Source organism: Lepisosteus platostomus, chromosome 18 (genome assembly GCF_059453375.1).
Source record: "Lepisosteus platostomus isolate fLepPlt1 chromosome 18, fLepPlt1.hap1, whole genome shotgun sequence".
NCBI classification, from domain to species: domain Eukaryota; kingdom Metazoa; phylum Chordata; class Actinopteri; order Semionotiformes; family Lepisosteidae; genus Lepisosteus; species Lepisosteus platostomus.
Window position 1 is genome coordinate 5,408,341 of NC_142628.1, and position 19,681 is coordinate 5,428,021.

Below are 19,681 nucleotides of genomic sequence, written 5' to 3' on the forward strand. Positions count from 1 at the left end.
TTCATCAGCAAACATCCCGTACACGACCAGCCTCCATCGGAATGTTAGGAGGGAGCTCCACCTCACTCGACTGGTCTGGCAGGAATGGTCTGCTTACACATTGCTTTGAGTACAGTGTCAAAGCAAATCTTCACAACCAGAGCTGCACAGACCTAGACATGACTGTATCTTACAGATGTTACACAACTCTATAGTGCCTATATACCGAATGAAGGTTTGAGGGATACTACTCTTCTTCTGCACTTATTTTTTTGTGCCAGGAAGATCTGCCCTGGTGTTCTGCTAACTTTAATGCTATAACAACAAAGTATAATCATACTTGAAAAATAAAAGTTTACAACATGAGGCCCACCTTCATGTTTTTCCACACATTCTTGAATAATTCAATATCAACATTTCTGCACCCATGTAGAACTTACAACCTCATTGTCATGGGGTGTGGTCACTAATCAAACATGAAGGTACACAAAGTCAGACTACAAAGAAAACTACTCCTTTCACAAGCCTCAGTGCTGAAGTGCATGAATCATTTGTCTTATCACACAACATCCCGCAACGTTAGAGGGCATGCTGCTTTTTATAATATAGTTACAAGCTAAACCCCACTGACATTTTGACAGGAAGAAACTTACACTCTATAACTCGGCCTGTGACACAGGGAAAACAAACTTTGAAACAACCTTTTGCATTGTACAGTAAATGACCTGAATTTTGTGGGTTTTCGTTTTGACTACAAGGGGACTTGTTTCAAATCTTTTAAAGTCCTCAAGGGCATTGATAAAGTCAACCCAATGGACTTCAACAGAATAAATGTTAAAGAAATCCAGAGGACATTAAGGGGGTAACATCTTAATGTGTCTGCAATCTTTATTCACAGCTCACTCATAGAATAACGTGTCAAAGACGTTAAAAATATTTAATGCACAATGTAACCCTGCACAGAAGCATCTTCCACATACTGCATGTACAAATGAAAGCATAATTTAAGAGCGCACTGGGATGAGAAACAGAAGTATTTCCTTTCATAATTAGAGCAGAAAATGAAATCTTGTAGCAACATTACTTGGAAGTATTTTACCGAAGAAAATCAGTGAAAAAAGAACGATTGCGACTCATGGCCCCTCGGTGGCAGCACATAACAAGGTTTAAGCACAGCCATTGCTGTGCAAGTCAGCCGTCCCACACAAAGAATTAACGTCAGCGGACGCAGACACCAACGGCAGATACCGCACGAAGGTTAATCTGTTTTGTTCTTGTCGATTTTATCCAGTGTAAACAAGCTGAAGATATCCGTAACCTTCAAATTAGGAGATGCATATCATTCTTAAAATTTCACAAGATTGGCGAATCTAAATATTCATCTTAATACAATGCACGTGTAGAGGGGTCAAAAAAGACAACAGAGCCTGCAGACTTCCGCGCATGCGTATTCGAGTGTTGTATGTGCGAAAACCTCATTCAAAAATACAACTTCTGTTCCAAATACCGATCACTATCGGCAGTGCTTTATTTTCCCGAATATCATTTATGGTGTATTCTGATATGACTTTTTGCTCAAGATGCTGACTTGCAGTGAGCTGTTCAGATAATCTCATGCCCTTGTTTTCTGACCCAGAAACTACAAAGTGTCGTATGTGAATGTGGTTTTTGATGTTAATCAGGTGTGTGTTATGTCGTGGTACAGAAGGAAATACAAGATGCGCACAAACGTAAGAAAAAGCCAAATGAAAGAGAACAACTATTCTTCACAGTGATGTGTTGCAGCGCTTTAAAAACTAATTTCTTTTATTTCAGTTGTTGACAGTTTGAAAGCGTGCATCGGCGCATTGGTTCTTAAAAGGGTGCTTCCGGCTTTAAGGTAATTTGGACATGAATTATAACAACTTCGTTTTGAATAATAAAATATCATTTTTATATCCGTTCTTTGATCTTAAAATGTGATTGCTCTCAACTTTTCATCTGGTCTAGAAACGGATAAACTGTGTTAAAGCCCCTATTAAGAAACGTTTTCTAATGTTGAATATGTTAAGGGTGTAACCTCACCAACCAAATACTGTATTTTCAGTGTTTTGCATTTTAACACCAGAAATGTACAGTAAGTATTGTAAATTAAAGTACACACAAATAATACAATAAAACAGTTTAAACTAATCTTTACATTAATATAATTTGTTTTCAGTGGGGAAAAGCTGAAAGATGGATCAGAGTGAGAATACCATTGTGAACATTAATGTAAAACAGGTAAGATTGTGTAATCAGTTTATGTAATGCATTAATGGTTGTAACCAATAGAGACTAATGTTTATGACAGTACAAAGTGATATACACAAAAAAAATGATCTTAGACCATTACCACATCCTTAAGTAACTGGAATGTAGAGCTTAAAAACTAAGTTTGTACTTTCTTCCAAATATTTAAAAATAATTAATGTCATAAGCCTCTTAATTTTAGCAGTTATGCTAATTTTAATAATAAACATTATTTCAGGTCGTAATGAGTCTTAATTCAGAGGTACTGTAGTTTATACTAGAATCACAGCAGTGGTGACACTGAATTAACCAGATTCTTAAAGAGTGATACAAAGTAGACTTTTAGCAGTCTTGAAACTGGATTCAGATTTGATTTGTGTTTACACAGATATATACACTTACATAGTGTATATAGTGTTGCATTTTTAGGCAAAAAAAAGGAGTAGGTTTTTAAAGGAGGGAATTAATTTTAATTTAGATGTTCTGCATGGGGGCTGAGGATAAAATAGACTAGATGTGTCAGTATCTCTTTTCTTTCAGTCATGTGTGAAGAAATAACCTACTCCCAGGGTATCTCTGAAATACAAAAAGCTGTATCACCGTGGAGAGTGGGATTAGGCTCTATTGAGATACCACTCTGTATTTGCTATGGGTATTAAAATATTCAAAGCCACAGATTGATCTGGCTTCTTGATGTGCAGTCATATTTTGAAGATTTTGTCTACCTGCAGAAAGACTACAATCGAGCAATCGTGATTGCAGTCTCATCAGACGCGATCTTTAACCTGGAAGAGGAACAAAAGCTCAGTGCAGAGGAGAGCAAGAGAGAGACTGAAAAGCAGCTCGGGACTGAACTGCTGAAGCCAGGCACTGCCTTCCCCTTTATCAAGGTAGAGCACTGTTTGTCTCTCTTGTCGTCTAAAGCAGAAAATCTTCAGCTGTAGGAAGTGAAAATTTTTGTGTGTCATGACAATTTCTACAGGAAACACAGTAGAAACTTGTCAACCATCATAATGAAATATTAATATTTGAAATTATTTTGTTATTGTCCTGCTTTTTAGAATAGAACTTGCTCAAAATCAGTACTGGAAGTCAGTGTGGTCCTATTTACAGTAATACCAGTATTGTTATGCTAAATGTACATGTACCTTTTAGGACAAATAAATTAATACTGCATTCAGGCACTTTAGCTTCATTTTAAGGATGGTAAAATAGTTTGCATTGATTTCCTCAAGTGTAATTTAGATATAAAATATTATTATCTGGTAAGATGTACTACGAAAAATAAATGGAAAGTGTATAGAAAAAAATGCACTTTCAATAAATCTAATTTGCTGATCTATTGGACTGCTTTGGTTTGTTATATAATGTGATTCCCAAGATAGAATAAATTTAATCTTTGTAAATGTTGCCCAGGATATTGATAACTGCTAACTGAAACTAAAATAGATGCAAATAAATTAAGGAATGCTAAAACCTTAAATGAAGAAAAGAAATCCAGTGGTTGAATCAGTCTCAGGAATATACAGTACAAATGGTCCGTGAGGCAGTGTGTCTTGACTCTGACTCATCTGTCTTGTGAAGGCAGCTGAGATGGTTAACAGGAAACTGCTGGAGAAAAATCCTGATGAAACACATTTATTTGATGTGATCCTTGTATCTGATAACAGACCCCAAATCCGCACGCAGCTAGTCAACAGTGCAAAGCATTATGGTAAGTGAGACATATACTCACTTGGTAACCTAGTTAAAGACAAGAATATCAGTTTTGCAGGCCCATTTCTGGGATGATTTAGCAGCTGGTTTAGCATGACTTCACAGCACTACATTTGAATTCTGCACATTCAGGCTCTGTAGAGAGATACATACCTTGCAGTGTCCTCTTGGACAACACTGTCAGATAAATAAATTGACTGAGATTTATCATCTGTCCATTATCAGAAAGCCACTTAGAGTTCACACGATCCTTACTGGGACGATCTCGGAAGAACATGGTACCAGACAGGATGACCAACACCCTGAACAAGAAACCTGCTTTGTGTATGATACACACACAAGTACACAGAGATGATTTAATGACACTGATTAACATAGATGGCATGTCTTTAGAATGTGGAAGAAAAAGAACTTATTACTGTAGCTTTTTTTAAGCCAGCCACAGCCATTACCTAATTTAGGTATAGATTCCAGGTCTGTTCGTTCTGCCTGTTAAAGGCTGATATGTGATTATTCTCTTCCAGGTTTGGACATCAGCAGATTTTGCTTTTTCAGTAATGATGATTTTGTAGACCACCTGCAGTCAAACAATGTGAAGTTGTTCCTGTCAACAGATAAGACCAATGTTTGCAAGACTCTGAACAAAGGTATGTCCACCTGCTCAGGGTGACGGGTAGCTGTAACTAATGCAAAAAAAAAGCATATACCAAAGTTGTGTATCTTGTGACGAAAAATGCTGTCTTATATCACGTGAAATCAAGCACATGATGTTTCTATCTCTCCATCCATCTTCATATGGAAAGTGTTATGATAAAAAGTGTCAATCTTTATAAATTATAATGTAAAGGAATACAGACTCTCTATAAAATGTTTCATTACCCAATGTACCCAGTTCCTTTATTGCAATTTTGCACAACTGCTTTACTATACTTAGGTTCTAATTATTTTCCTTCACATTCTTTGTGTGAAATAGCCACTGATAATATTTTATCCAGCTATATCATTCATGGAATGACTGTTTCGTGGTCAGTTATGTTTAAAGTAAAAGTAAAATGTTGTGGATACATTTTAACATCGTTAATGTCTTGTTTGATTCACGGTATTTAGTTGAGTTATATTCAATTACCATGTGATTTAAAAAGAGTGTGTGAATAAACTATGGTGAAACATCTTCAACATCATTGACAATCAGGAAATACAACACAATTTTATAAGAATCAACAATTTAATCAAATATTCCACTTGTTTTATGCTATTATAACATGTGGAAACACTTCCTACAACATCGAGATTGTGGGCAGCAAGTCTTAAGTTAATAGAGATATGAGAACTAAAGAAAGGTAAGAGAGCAACATTCGACCTAACTGCCTTCTAAACTGATTCCAGATATAGAAAATACATGTTTGTCATGGATAAAAGAATGTTAGCACTCTACAGAATGATTGTAATGTATATCATAATTGTAGACAAAACAGAAGTTCCTCTTTTCTGCATTGTCGTGTATACTTCAGGAATTCCAGCAGCTCTCCTGTTCAGGCAGGATGCCCAGGCACCCACAGACCAGCTGAGGATCCTCTTCACTGGGGACGATGTGCTCTCAGACAGCGCAGAGCTCGTGCTGAGGGGAGGAGAGCTCGTTGAACCTGTGGACTCCAAGAAGGAGCTTCAGAATGCAACTGCAGCAAAGGTACAGAAGTACTCATTATAATATGTAAGATCGACTAAAAGGCGTTATGTTATATTATCAAGGGTTTTGTAACTTTTCTACAATAGAATTTTCGCCCTGCTTCTTTTAATTTTTCAGGAGTAGTTATACTTTAAAAGTTTCCCTAATTGATTTTTTTTTCTGATAAGTGGTGTTGATAAATCAGGATAAAGGAGAAGGAGTCCTAATGCAGGGTACAGCAGATTTGACAGCATTATCGATAACATTTAATTGTTTCTGCTGCTGAAGATGAAACACTGTTACTTTTATACCGTTTTATACTGTTATTTTTTTCAGGAGGCAATGAAAGAGTTTGCAGGACTAATTGGGGAGATGGGAAGGAAGTTTGGCCGAGACAGCAGCCCCTTATGTACCTATTTGATGACAGCCCGGAGCAATAAGGAAGTGAGCTCCAAGGTAATACAGTCACTTCGCGGCTGGGGACTGGAGGTGGATGAAGCTTTTTTCCTGGTTGGAGCCCCAGAAGGACCTATTCTGGCCCAAATTCAGCCTCACATACTTTATTCTCCTGGTCTGCAGAGCTTGCAGAAAGACCAAGAAGATTTTTGATGGGTTTCTTGTATTATTAAGCTACAGATGAGTAGGTTGAACACCTGACTGCAGCCTCTCATTCGCATCCTTTCTAGAGTCAGAAACACGAGCACCAGCTTCCTAACAATGAGCACCAAATGGGACTAAGGGTTAAAATATAACACACTTGCTTCTCTTGGAGCTGTGCATGCTTAAATGATTATATGATCACAGATAATATGATTATGGCATGGGATGAACTGAAATATAATCAGCTTGTTTTGATAAAAAAAAAACTGTAGCTGCTGTTTGTTTTTAAAATCTCTCCACAAAGTGAATTTTATTTAGAAGTACTAAATTACTCCCAACTTTCAAAGATCTTATTATCATTAAGTCCATATTATAAATATCATGCCTTGAAAACTCTGAATACTGCAGACTGCTTTTTGAAGGTAAATATTGTGTTTTTGTAAGTTATTCATGTTAACACACTGTAATTCCTTAACTTTGGAAGATGTTATCTACACAAAGAACTCATTGTTAAACAATTTGCATGTTACCTCACAACAAAGTGCCAATGTGGAGTGTCATTTTACTGGGTTTTGTACAGTCTTTCATTCTAACTGGAGCCAAAGCAAAGGAGAAATATTATATAAGATGTTTTGGAATTTTCTGAGCTGCCTCCGACTGCAAGTGCACAATCCATAATACATAAAGCAAAAGCCTTTCAGATTGAAGACATTGAACAGGGATTAAATTATCCCAATTCTGTATATAAATAGTGATTTAAACTATTGTGAATTTTTTTTTTTTTCATATTATTGCTTCTGGGTCCAGCATCTCACTCACACCTGCAGATGAAAACAATATAATGTTTTATCAGTTTCATTCCTTACTATGGCTTAGAATCCTGGTTGCAGTTAGCTGCCAATGGAGAACACAGTTTGTCATTAATTATGTATATTGGTATTTTCTGTGGTTTTATATTATTTGTACATATTCCAGAAAATGACACCTTACTATAGCCTGATCATAGAAGACTTGTAAAAAGGTTTTTATGCTGATATTTCCTTGCATTGTTTTTACAGATTTGCTTTCACACTAGAGGTGTAATTTTATTTTTTATTATTATCTGGTGCCTGTTACGAAAAACTGTTACCAGGATTACCATCCTGCGATGTTAGTGTTTCCAAGCTTACTGCTTTTTGTTTCATTCTCAATTTTGAATCTCTTCCACCTCCACAATAATCACTACTTTTACGGTTTCAATAAAAATACTTTGTCCGGTTCAGTTTTCACAAACGTACAAAAAATGAAATACTATTGACATTATTACTATGTTCTATGGTTTTTAGTTGGAGTGCTGAAATGTGCATAATATAAGTCATTCTTATTTCAGTGAATAAATAAATTCATTTATATAATAAATATATTCATAAATATACACATGAAAGAATGGTCCTCAAGCTTGTCAATGTCAATAGAAATATTACTTGAAATGTTACATTTTTCTTCCTATTTTTGTTCATAATGATAAATTACATAATCCATCCAAACTTGTAGATTCAACAGAGTATGACACAGCTAAAACAAATTGCAAAATTGCATTTCTAAACAATCATATGATTTAGTTCTGCTGAAAAAAAACTAATAAAACAGTCAGATGAGGACTGAAAGGTCTGGAGTCACACTTCTGTGTTTTTTACATGTGATTAAGTATTTAGGGAAATGGCTTTTATTTAACTGATATATCAGGAGAGATATACAGACCCTGTGGAGTTATGCATTGTGAATACTACAGCTTACTTTAGCTTTAATTCCCTTCGATACAGGGATGAAAACAGTTCTGTGAATGAGGAGGCTAGGTATCCCTACAGAGCAAGATTGTTGATGAACATTTAGTTGGTAGAGGGTGGCTGAGCAGGAAAGTCTGGGAAGGAGAGTCCGATATCTGTTATTTATATAGAAGAGGCAGCAGGTGACTTTGGAGAAGGTCTTCCTTCCTGAATATCTCCCCTAAAAACTGTCCATGCAGTTCTTAAGACATGATAAGACTGTATTTAGACAAAAACCTAAATAATTTAGGCTCAGTAGTACACTTCTTTTACCAAAAACAGCCATATGTATTGGCATCCATTGATGCAAACTATGTAACAAAACTCAACGCACTAAATATGGTTAACCTTGTTTATGCAAACCTATGGGAGACCTCCTGGGAAAGTTAAGATGGCTGCTGGCAGAGGTGTTAGTGGGGCCAGTAGGGGGCACTCAACCTGCAGTCTGTGTGGGTCTTAATGCCCCAGTGTAGTGATGGGGACACCATACTGTAAAAAGGCACTGTCCTCTGGATGAGATGTAAAACCTAAATCTCTGTTGTCATTAAAAATCCCAGGGAATTTCTTGAACACAGATAAAGCGGAGGGGTATTATCCATTTCCCACTGGCCTTACTACTAATGGCCTCCATCACTGTGTTCTCCTCCTCACTGTTAGCTAATGTGCAGTGAGTGTACTGGCGCACTATGCCTGCATTTGCATCATCTGGGTGGTGGAATTATATTATATAAAGTTCATTTTCTAATATAGTACAAATCCAGTCATGTCCGAATATACTGATACACTTTGAAAACAATTAAAAGTTTCATATATTTTTATGTTATCTTTTTGTAATGTGTAATTTTGCAGCTTCAACACTAAAGTATGACCATTTATCCTAGGTTTAAACAAGCACTCATGAAATGAGATGGAAATTTCCCGTGGTTAATAATGCATGTGTGTGTCAGGGGTGGGGGTAGGGTCGTTTAGGGTTATAGCCTCAATTTCAAAGGATGTAGTAAAAGTACAAATTCAGGTTAAATTGAAAATCTACTTTTGAACAGTAAAAAAGTGTGGGAACTGCAGAGTGAACTTAAAAAGAAACAACTTAGCAAAATTGGTTTTGTACTTAAACTGTCATGTGTTCATTTGGCTTTGTCATCAGAATCATTGTTGAGAAACATGACTTGCAGTTCTGGACGATTACAAAAAACATTATTTCACCGATTAAAATATTTAGATCAGGTATGCTTTTGAATTACAGGATTTTTCGAATAAACTAGAAACTCTTAATACAAAAGTGGGTCATTCTTCTTTACTAATCTCCTTGGCTTGATAACGTTGCAAACATTACAGTTTTAGTGGCACATATTTTCTCCTTTAATCGATATTTGTATGTTTTCTGACCGCTAACGAGACAAATGCAATTGAATACCCAATAGTTCATCTATAAATAGCTTTATACATGATAAATTGTGAAGGGAAAACCCTATTTTGACTAAGTAAGCGACTGATGCAGGCCAGCCTTTCAGCTGGCATACAGTACAGTATGTGCCTTGTCTGTCTGTTCCGCTGTGGTTGTGTTGTGTATGAGGGCGCTGTTTCGTCACATGATCATTCTGCACAGGAGTCAGCTGACGGAGGTGCTGTGTTATTAAAAACTCGGGTGAACTGCTTGGTCATTGTTCATATCCATAATAGGGAGCCTAACGATACGCTGCATGTCCTGATCGCTGCAACAATAAAATGAAGCTTTCGTACTTGTTCCTGTTGGCTGCTTTTGTCTGGACCACCGATGCTATCATCAGGTAATTTTTTTTACAGTTCTTGTTGCATAATACTAGTCATACCCAAATGAGATCACGGACTGCCGAGGGTGACCGGGTTGATTTCAAATTGACTGTAATCCTCACATTACTGAAACCGTGTCTTCAGAAATAGATCGGTACCTTTGTTATGGATTGGGCTGTTGCGCTTTTCAACGGATGCAAATTAAGTAACGGTTGGCCGGGAAGCGCACAGCAAAATCATTTCACAGCTTTGTTAGTCTTTAAAAAATAGAGCTGAGGGCGTTTTTAGGAGCTGCCGTAGGCTATGCGTCTAATTTGAAAAGTTGGCTACTTTTTTTTAGTTGCGTATTGCTGCAAAATATCGGATACCGCAGTACTTTATGTGACTATGTTATTATTGTTCTCGGTGAGTACTGCATGTGCTCTGTTGTTGGTAGTGTCTTTGTCGCTGTATTGAATTTTGCGTTGCGCTGGGTAAGAAAACAGGAGCTTTATTATGCTGTAGTACCGTCACTAATTTGTAACCTGGCATTGGTTTTTTTGTGCTTTTCATCTTTACCTCTCTGTTTGTACGTATTTCTACTAATAACATACTTCAACTGTTGTCACAACCACTTCTCACCTGACTGACATAGCCAAGCCCTGACTCACCTGATCATGGTGTCTGCGCTCCCCCAATCCCTCAACAGCAGACAACACTTCCTAGTGTTTATCCCCTGTTAAATTCTGTTAGTAGCAGCAGAAGTTATCAACTGTTTTCTAAGGGTCGAAATTGGTATTCATTGTAGTGAATCAGTTCAAACTGCTCAACAGTTAACCATTATTGTAAACTCTTTGAAAATGATGCTGTCAATGCAGTTAAATGAATATAACTAAATTATATACAAATCCACGGTGCTATCTTATGATAAGGAATATGTCAAAGTATGCCGTTGTATCTTTCTAATTAAAGATCTATTAGCTGAACAGTGTTTCAAATCAATAAGCACTGAAGGAAAATACTCATTAGAAAAGATCTTGGTGTGGTGTGCAGTGCTTTTAAATGTTCAGGAAGAGCTTTTGAATATGCTATTTTTTAACAGTTCGTTCCTGTATACAGTACGTGCTGCTTTTCTGTGAATGAAGGTGGCAGTCCTTGTTTCTGGAGAAAAGATCTGACAGAAGTGAAAATGAGCACCTGTAAAGTACATTGAAAATTTTTAGGAAGCTTTTGCTTCTATAGAAAACTTTTGGTCAAGTGTATGCATTCAATATTAGTGTTGCAACTGACTTCCTGCTGTTGATCTCGCTTCAGAGAATTCAGGTCGACCACTAACCGCCATTGAGGAGGGTGACAGAAAGCTGCAACACCTCATGTTAGCTGAAAAGTGCATTTTTCTGTGCGTTCAAGAAGGAAGGAAGAACAAACTGCATTCTAAATACGGGGGCATTTTTAAGTGGTGCATGTTCTGGATGAGGTTATGTACCTGTAAGACTCTGGGCTTTCCTTCTAAACAAAGAGGATCTGGCAAATGGTAAACACTGGGCACTCAGATGGGGTTTGGTGAGTCAGCTGTACTAGAAAGGTGCTTTGTGCACCGCAGCGGAGGTTTCTTAAAAGAGGGAAGCAGAAGACACATGAATGTAAAAGAGCACAGCAGGATTGTGAAAGAATATTTCCAAGCAGTGCTTTGGTTGTTCACATTTTACATCCAGTGTTTTGATAGCACTGAGGTGATTCAGTGCTTTAACGGGATTTGTCTTTTCCCAGGATTCCTCTTAAGAAGTTTCGCTCTATCAGACGGTCTCTGTCCGATGTGGGTAAAACCGTCGAAGAGCTGGTGGCTGACAAGGAGTCCTTGAAGTACAACCTGGGTTTCCCTGCAAGCACTGGGCCTACTCCAGAGACCCTGAAAAACTACCTTGATGTGAGAATCCCTTTGCCCTTGTAAAAATTCCTTTTGTTTCTCAGTTGTAGAACCTGAGTAATATCTTTATTTTCGATTCTCAGGTGTCTTTACTATACTCATAAGCACAAGAATCTGAACAGCCTCCCCTCATTTTTAACTTTTTTATGTTCTAATAAAGAAATAGTGTAATACAAATAGCAGATATTTTCCATTTTAAATCTGACCTTAAATCTGTTTAATTAAGTATGAGTGAAGCCTGAATCCTGATTTAAAATACACACCAGTAGACCCAACCAATGAAAATGACAAATTACCTTTTGTGGAATTCTTAAGTATAAAATGTACGATATGCACTCATAATCTGCAAATGTACACTTTAACAGGTTTGACCTGTTTAATCGAAACGCAAGTGGAAACGTGTTTATGATTTCCTACAGTTGTGCTAGACATTTTGTGTCAGATTACACACGCACGCAAAGTTAGTATAAGGGTTGGAGAAGACTTGTCATTGAGCAACTTGATTGGCCAACCTGATAAAGGGCTTGCTCAATGCGGCAAACATTTAGAATGAAGCAATATTAGGAAAATGATTTGATCTTCTATCACGTAAAACTCTGCCCAGACAGCACCATGATTAGATGTGACATGAATTCTACAGCGGTATTTATATTTCCTCTCTTGAAGCCAAAGAAACTGCCTGTAATCTGCGTGCAGGGGCAGCAACAAGGTTTGTTAAAAGGCTGTTTAATTAGTGTCTCAGCTGGTTGTTACCAGGAACACCCTTCCTATGAAACTCCAACTGGTTAGAATATCGTAGGATCTAGGAATCTGTTGATCAGGAGCACAAGGAAACAAGAGTTTGTTATATGACAGATGAGCCACTGTGTTACTGTACTGTAAGCTACTTTATTCCAACCACCTGACTTGGGGCATGCAGGGCTCAGCTCCGGGTTACTTAAAAGGCATCGGTCTGTTTAAATAGGCCTGCAGACTGAAGCATTGCACAATTTAGTGTTAATATTTTTAGAAAAACTAATAACGTCTTGAGTACATTGTGTTCTACTGTACCATGCATAATTCAAAACTTCTCCACTGGTTTTATTTGTTTTTGTCGCAAGCTAAAGTCTGTTTTCGACATTTTCTTTACATTTTTCTTTGTGCAGAGTGGCTTATCTTTTAAAAAAGGTATCTTGGATTTGCAAACCAAAACTACTTAGTTGCTCCTATGGACGACTTGTGCTTAGATAAAGCAACTAACTGCTGTTGAAGAAAATATGTCAGATGGTATTTAATCAGTTGCTCCATGAGGTTTAGAAATGACTGGAAGCAAAAAGCTGCTCGTCTATCAATGTGAGATGAGGGGTGGTATATTAAGGAAGTTCTTATCATGAAAATGATTGAAGGTTGTATTCTTGTTGAATGTTTTTCAACATTTAATGTTTTTGATCAAATCTGATCCAATGAGCATTAACAGACACATCTCAAATATTTATAGATTTTAGAGGAGGTTGAAATTAAGTTGTGTTTGACATCAAATGTTGCCCACAAATTTTAAAACCTCTTTTATTTCCTGTATTTTTTTACTGTATAAGCATCATTCCCTATAATGTATTTATACCCGATACTGCATGCTTTGACTAAAATGTTGGTTTTAAAATCAAAAGCTTGGACTAGGCCCAGTTACTTTTGCATTGTGTAAAACTTCAAAATGAATTCTAAGTCACTTAAACCTGCTCAGACAGCTGATACTAAAAACTGCTAAAGAAAAGTTGTGATTGGCTCACACACTGACTCATAATCACATGAGCTGTGATAAGGGCTTCAGGCGCCACAGCCAGTTGTCATGGAGCTTGGTTTTTTTTTTACCACTGAAATAACTACGCAGGTTGTTAACAGTTGCAGCTTATGCACATCAAAGTTGAATCAAAAGAATACATGCTTTAGATTTTTCTCCTGTCCATCAAAAGGAGTTTTTTTTTTAATTGGGCTGCCTTTTCTAATGTAGTGTGTAAGGCAAAATTTGAAATCTTAGCTGTAAGCATACAGATTCCAGCTTTAAGCAGCTTAAAACTGTTGAAAAATAAACAATGTGTTTTAGGTTTATAAAGAAGATTCTGTGATATGAATGAGCATCTGAGTCTATAAATATATATTGAAATGTAAAATTGGCAAATATATATTCCAGACACTGTAAGAAATAACAAGACTGAACTATGCAAAGTCCACCCCAGCTGTTTGCTTGTGGCTCTGAGAATCAGGGCAGTCTCTTTGCTCTTTGCAGAAGATGACGCCGTTGACCCCTGTTCTCACCTGTGTGTGTGTTGACAGGCTCAGTACTACGGGGAAATTGGAATCGGAACCCCGCCACAGCTCTTCACCGTGGTGTTTGACACAGGATCGTCCAACCTCTGGGTGCCTTCCATCCACTGCTCCTTCACCGACATCGCATGCTGTACGTCCGACTTGTAAAATTGCTTTGCTCCCACTTTGTAGGCCCCTCTCATTTGAACTCTAATGTGACAGGAAATTCCATCCATCCATTTCCTAACTGCTTTGTCCAGTGCAGGGTTGTGGGGGAGCCAGAGCCCCTTCTGGCAAGCAGTGGGCACAAGGCAGGATACACTCTGGGTGGGACGCCAGTCCTTAACAGGGCAGACAGACGTAGGCACACACACTCACCCCAGGGCATTTCCCCCAGTGTCAGTTAGCCTGTCTTTGGACTGTGCGAGGAAACCGGAGCACCTGGAGGAAACCTACTAGCAGTGCTAACCACTGCGCCACTGTGCCACCCCAACAGACAGTTGCTTCACTTTATTTTGAGACGATAATATAAGCAGAAAAAGACACAACCAGACCTCAGTAAATAACGAATGCTTAATAATATGAAGTATATAGCCGCAGTGTTTCTGTTCGTGTTTTCATATTTTCCTTTGTGAAAATGCCAAGGGGGGGTTGTCAGTATTGTAGAAAGAATCTCATGAACTCATGCCATTTCAGCTGAAAATAAAGGTAGCCACATTGCTGTTAAAAGGAAAGTTCTCTCTTTTGGTTTGATGTCCACAACCTCAGTTTTAGAGGGCAGCTTCTAAATAGTATTGTTTGCATATATTTTATAGAAAACTTGTAATAGGTAAAGTAACAAAAGCGCTTTGGGAAGCCACCTTTAAAGGCGCTATATAAAATAAAGTTTATTAATATTATTAACGTAAAAGATAATGTTTGCAATCATACAGTAATACTGCAAAATACATACTGTATAGTCCACAGGTTACTACTTCGTTGGCAATGTCTAAATAGAAAAGATCGTGGTACGCTTTATTTGGCTTAAAAATCAAATAACTCTATCAGTTTTTTTAACCGTGTGTCATTGCTTTCCCTAAGTGCTTCACCACAAGTACAATTCTGCCAAATCAAGCACATACGTAAAGAATGGAACAGCCTTTGCTATTCAGTATGGGTCTGGCAGTCTATCTGGATATCTCAGCCAAGACACCTGCAAGGTAGAGTATTTATGTTTTTTATTTTTCCTATCTTTCATCTAGAATTATAGATACCTACTGTATAGTGCTAGAGCACGTCTTGTTCTTTATAGTGCCTATATGTGTACTTACTGTATAGTTGCTCCTTCCAGAATGCTTTGTGAATGAGACATGGAGGTTCAAGCAGGCGGAAGTGGTCATGTCTTCATTTCTTCCTCAGATTGGCGATTTATCTGTGGACCGCCAACTTTTCGGTGAAGCTTTAAAGCAGCCTGGAGTGGCATTCATTGCTGCCAAGTTTGATGGCATTCTAGGAATGGCTTATCCCAGGATTTCAGTAGATGGAGTAGCTCCTGTCTTTGATAACATGATGAGTCAGAAAAAGCTGGAAAAGAATGTGTTCTCCTTTTATCTGAACAGGTGAGGAATGTCCCAACCCGCAGAGTTATGGCTAAATTACATTAATTTTTTTGTTCCTTCATTTGTACTTATGCCTACAGCGAGCTAATGTAATATTTTCTTGTTTTTTTTGCAATAAGTGGAGATTACGATGTTTATTACTGGCCTTCTGTCCATCTAATTCTCAAAGAAAGCAGAAGTGTTCATTAAAAATAATTTAAAACATTTACATATGGTGGTTGTGGTACCTAATGTTGTGTGAAGGTGTAAGATTGAAATAATGCCTGTCTGCACCATTTAAAACCATAATATGAGATAACATTTTAAATTCTTAGTTTTTATCGTCAAAAGAATAAGGAAAAAGTGAGGTGGAGTGCCAGTCAGTATCCTTATTCACCCTGCAAAAAATTAGGCATGGAGACATTTTGTGAACATTTGTATAGCTTTGGTAGTGGTGCCACTGCCTGATAATATTGATCCCTCATTCTGTCACAGGAACCCTGAAACACAGCCAGGCGGGGAATTGCTGCTCGGTGGGACAGACCCTAAATATTACACTGGGGACTTTCAGTACCTGAACGTTACCAGGCAGGCCTACTGGCAGATCCACTTGGATGGGTAAGTTCAGGTTTTACCTTCACCACTTTTCTGGGAAAACAGAAGTGTACTTGCTGATAATGTTTCAAATCCTGTCTTCGACATTTTTCATTGTCTGCAAGGAGTTACAGTTAGTGTCTGGTTTTGATATCATGACAGAAAAGTCACATCTAGAATACATCTTAAACTTTGAAAAGAAGTAACGTTGTCTAATATTGTGTGTTCTATTGGTACAACACAGTCTACAGTCAATAAAATAAGTAACAATAAATTGTACAAATCAAATTGCTATAACATGTAGTTTGACAAGAACTCTGACAAATATTTCTAAACTATACTATATTTTGAGTATACAGTATAACTACAGAATAGTACACATTACTACTTTGATCAGACAATGAAGTGTAGCTAAAGATATGGTTGTTAGCCTAATAAAGTTCTTGGAGATGGGTTTCTAAATAGAGTTACAGTTTTCCAAGAGTAAATTGAAATGCTTCAGTGACATTGAGCTCTTGGCTGACATTTACATTGAATTAGGCAAAAGTGGAGGAGCAGCTCAGTGCTAGTCAGCCATAGAGGTAGAACAGAGTCAGAAAACTAACGTCTTTTAGACCAATAAAACATTCGAATTCAAGGGTAGTCAGAGCACTAGAAAATGAGCATATGTCCTCAGTTTTTTAGTTAAAACAGCTCCATAATGAGTTAAATTATCAGAATATTTATTGAAAGACCTCATGAACATTTTTTAGTAGCACAGTGGCGCATTGGTTAGGATTCCTGCTCTGCAACACTGGGGCCCAGGGTTTGATGCTGGCCTTGTGGTGATTTCTGCTTGGAGTTTGTGTGTTCTCCCAGTGTTCACGTGGGTTTCCTCAGGGTGCTCCAGTTTCCCCCCACAGCCATAAGAACACATTGGTAGTTTAATGGGCTTCTGGGAAAATTAGCCCTGGAGTGAGTGTGTCTGTGTGAGCCCTGCGATGGACTAGTTTCCCATCCAGGGTGTATCCCGCCCTGCCCCCGTTGCTTGCTGGGATAGGCTCTGGCTCCCCCTTCGCCCTGAATCGGATCAAGAGATTAGAAGAGAGACAGATGGGTGAACATTTTCTGTGGTCAATTTGTTTTCAGAAAAGCCACTCACAAAAGGGCTGGTGTGAAGGTGTGAAATAATAAATATTATGGCAGCGAGATAAAAAAAAAGTGTTTTAATGTTAGAAAAACAACTGATGAGTGTCAAACAGCATGTAATGTTGTATTATACTTTTTGTTTTACTACTTTGCTGTTTTACTTAGAAATTATATATTAAATAAATTAATATTTAGAGGTGCTTCTTTATAGAATGTGGAAGTGTGGGACAGGTCCATAGCTAATACCACCACTACTACATTTGGGTCTTCACAGGATGAGTGTTGGTAGCCAGCTGACTCTGTGCAAGGGTGGCTGTGAGGCCATTGTTGACACTGGTACCTCCCTCATTACTGGACCCGCTGAAGAAGTGAAGGCGCTCCAGAAAGCCATTGGAGCCATCCCACTCATCCAGGGGGAGGTACGCACAAAGGACCCTAGGTCCCCCGACATCGCAAGATTGTTGTGTTTATGAAACTTTATTGTGCTAACAGAGCAGGGCAGAACACTCCTGACTGACTTTCCTCTGTTAAAGTTTAACAGTGTTATCAGGGTAGAATCATAGTTAGAAGCTTACTTTTATTAGCAGATGAGGAATCTTGAGTTCAAGGTCTAGAAACCAGGAGTGGCTCAGTATGGAAAAAGATATAAGACTGGTTTGAGCGACTCAGGCCTTGTGTGTACGTTCAGGCATAAGTATAGTATAAATGTTAGTAAGGTGTGAGTTAAACAGCTGCTAATTTTATCATTTAGAAAGGTCTAACAGATAATGATATTTTCTTTTGGTCTATTTCAGTACATGATTGACTGCAAGAAAGTTCCTTCTCTTCCTGTCATTTCGTTCACAATGGGTGGGCAGACATATAAGCTGACTGGAGATCAGTATGTCCTGAAGGTGAGCTCTTTGATTAAGAAATGAATATAGTTTTCTGAAGATACTATACCTAAAAATAACAGTGCCCCAAAACACCATTTCCACTTTCACTGCAATACTATGTAACATGACAACATTGACCTTCTTCATTCAGGTACATGTTATTTTTTAAGGTGATCAAAACTGAGGCATTTGTCTCATTCCATCTTGACATTTATTTATAAAGTATGTCCATGTTAACCAGCTCTCAATAGAAAATTCTGTAACCACAGTTTTTTCAAGGTAAAAAACATCCATTGAGTAGCAACGCAGTGCTAATTCTGTTGCCTTGCTCTACCAGGGTTCTGGGCTTGATTCTAGCCTGTGCTTGTGATAAAAGCTCTGGCTGGCTGCCGCCCTCAGCCAGGATAAGCTTTCCGATAGCGGGTAGAACTTCTAATGAGAACATAAAGCCACAATTCCAACATGCAGTGAAGCAGATAGAAGAAAAACAGACCTGAAATGAAACATCAGAGAAGATTCACAGAAATCTTAAAAGGGGGTGCTACTCCTGTAGTTCTCAAGCACAGAATGGCCTGGCTGATTCAAGTTAATCGTAGCCAAAGCTGACTGATCTTTAAGAAAACACCATTAAAATAGATTCTAGGAAAAACAGCTTTAAAACCGCAGCATTAACCATCATTAAATTTGTATTAAACAAGTTCTATCACTTACATGAATTCATGTTTGTTAGTTGTATATAAGACAGAGCTGAGCAAAATATAAGAATATTTTGTTTGGCAAAATCTATTACATTTTCTTCTCTCTGATTTGTTCTTTTTCTTTAGGAAAGCCAGGCAGGGAGGACAATTTGCCTGAGTGGATTCATGGGACTTGACATCCCTCCTCCAGCTGGGCCCCTGTGGATTCTGGGAGATGTCTTTATTGGGCAGTACTACACAGAATTTGATAGGGAGAACAACAGAGTTGGCTTTGCAAAAGCTAAATAGTTATAGAAGTAGTTAAATTTGACAATCTCTAGGGAAAGGAGAAACATACTAAGGTTATTGCACAAATATGGGTTCCGTTGTATCAGGTAGCAATGCATTTATTTAGATTTAAGGGCTTAGAGCCTAATTACTCATCAGCTGATATTTTTCAGTAAATAACAAATGATCAAATTTTAAGTTGAAAAATTAAGACTACATGCTTTGTGGTATCTGGCAGAATATTTAATCTGATGTGACGATATGAACAATTTTGTTTTAATGTGTGTATTTTTTTAAAAAAGGTACTTTTTAGTAACTGCCAGTTCACTTGCTTTTTGTTACATTTTCTTAAATATGTCTCAGAACCACAGCCTTTTTATGTGAGAATTTGTTTCCATAAATTGAAAATGAACTTAGTGTGTGTCGGCTTTGTTCACGTGATATTTTTGAAATATGGAAACTAAAAAGTGCAGGGTACCAGTTAGACCATTTGTAAACATAACTAAAATAAAAACCACTAGCTGCTGATAAGTTTTTTTTGCTGTT

The 19,681-nt window shown here is 37.7% G+C and overlaps 2 protein-coding genes across 5 annotated transcripts; both read left to right on the forward strand.

Annotated features, from left to right (window-relative positions):
* Positions 1–1,154: 1,154 nt before the first annotated feature.
* On the forward strand, positions 1,155–7,878 carry LOC148645501 (cytosolic 5'-nucleotidase 1A). Of its 4 annotated transcripts, none has more exons than XM_088611928.1 (8): positions 1,155–1,236; positions 1,795–1,858; positions 2,180–2,241; positions 2,982–3,140; positions 3,835–3,964; positions 4,491–4,613; positions 5,478–5,653; positions 5,969–7,878. In XM_088611928.1, exons 3-8 carry the CDS (start codon positions 2,197–2,199, stop codon positions 6,239–6,241), a joined length of 906 nt encoding a protein of 301 aa, XP_088468054.1. In that variant the 5' UTR covers positions 1,155–1,236; positions 1,795–1,858; positions 2,180–2,196; the 3' UTR covers positions 6,242–7,878. The 4 variants fall into 4 exon arrangements, with proteins under 4 accessions (XP_088468054.1, XP_088468053.1, XP_088468055.1 ...); XM_088611927.1 differs by lacking the exon at positions 1,155–1,236 and adding an exon at positions 1,320–1,709; XM_088611929.1 differs by lacking the exon at positions 1,155–1,236 and adding an exon at positions 1,320–1,661.
* Positions 7,879–9,648: 1,770 nt separating this feature from the next.
* On the forward strand, positions 9,649–19,666 carry ctsd (cathepsin D). Its single transcript, XM_088611924.1, has 9 exons — positions 9,649–9,824; positions 11,557–11,713; positions 14,024–14,147; positions 15,077–15,195; positions 15,395–15,594; positions 16,069–16,191; positions 17,570–17,714; positions 18,090–18,188; positions 18,995–19,666. The coding sequence occupies exons 1-9, from the start codon at positions 9,763–9,765 to the stop codon at positions 19,154–19,156; spliced, it is 1,191 nt and encodes a 396-aa protein (XP_088468050.1). The 5' UTR covers positions 9,649–9,762; the 3' UTR covers positions 19,157–19,666.
* Positions 19,667–19,681: the final 15 nt, after the last annotated feature.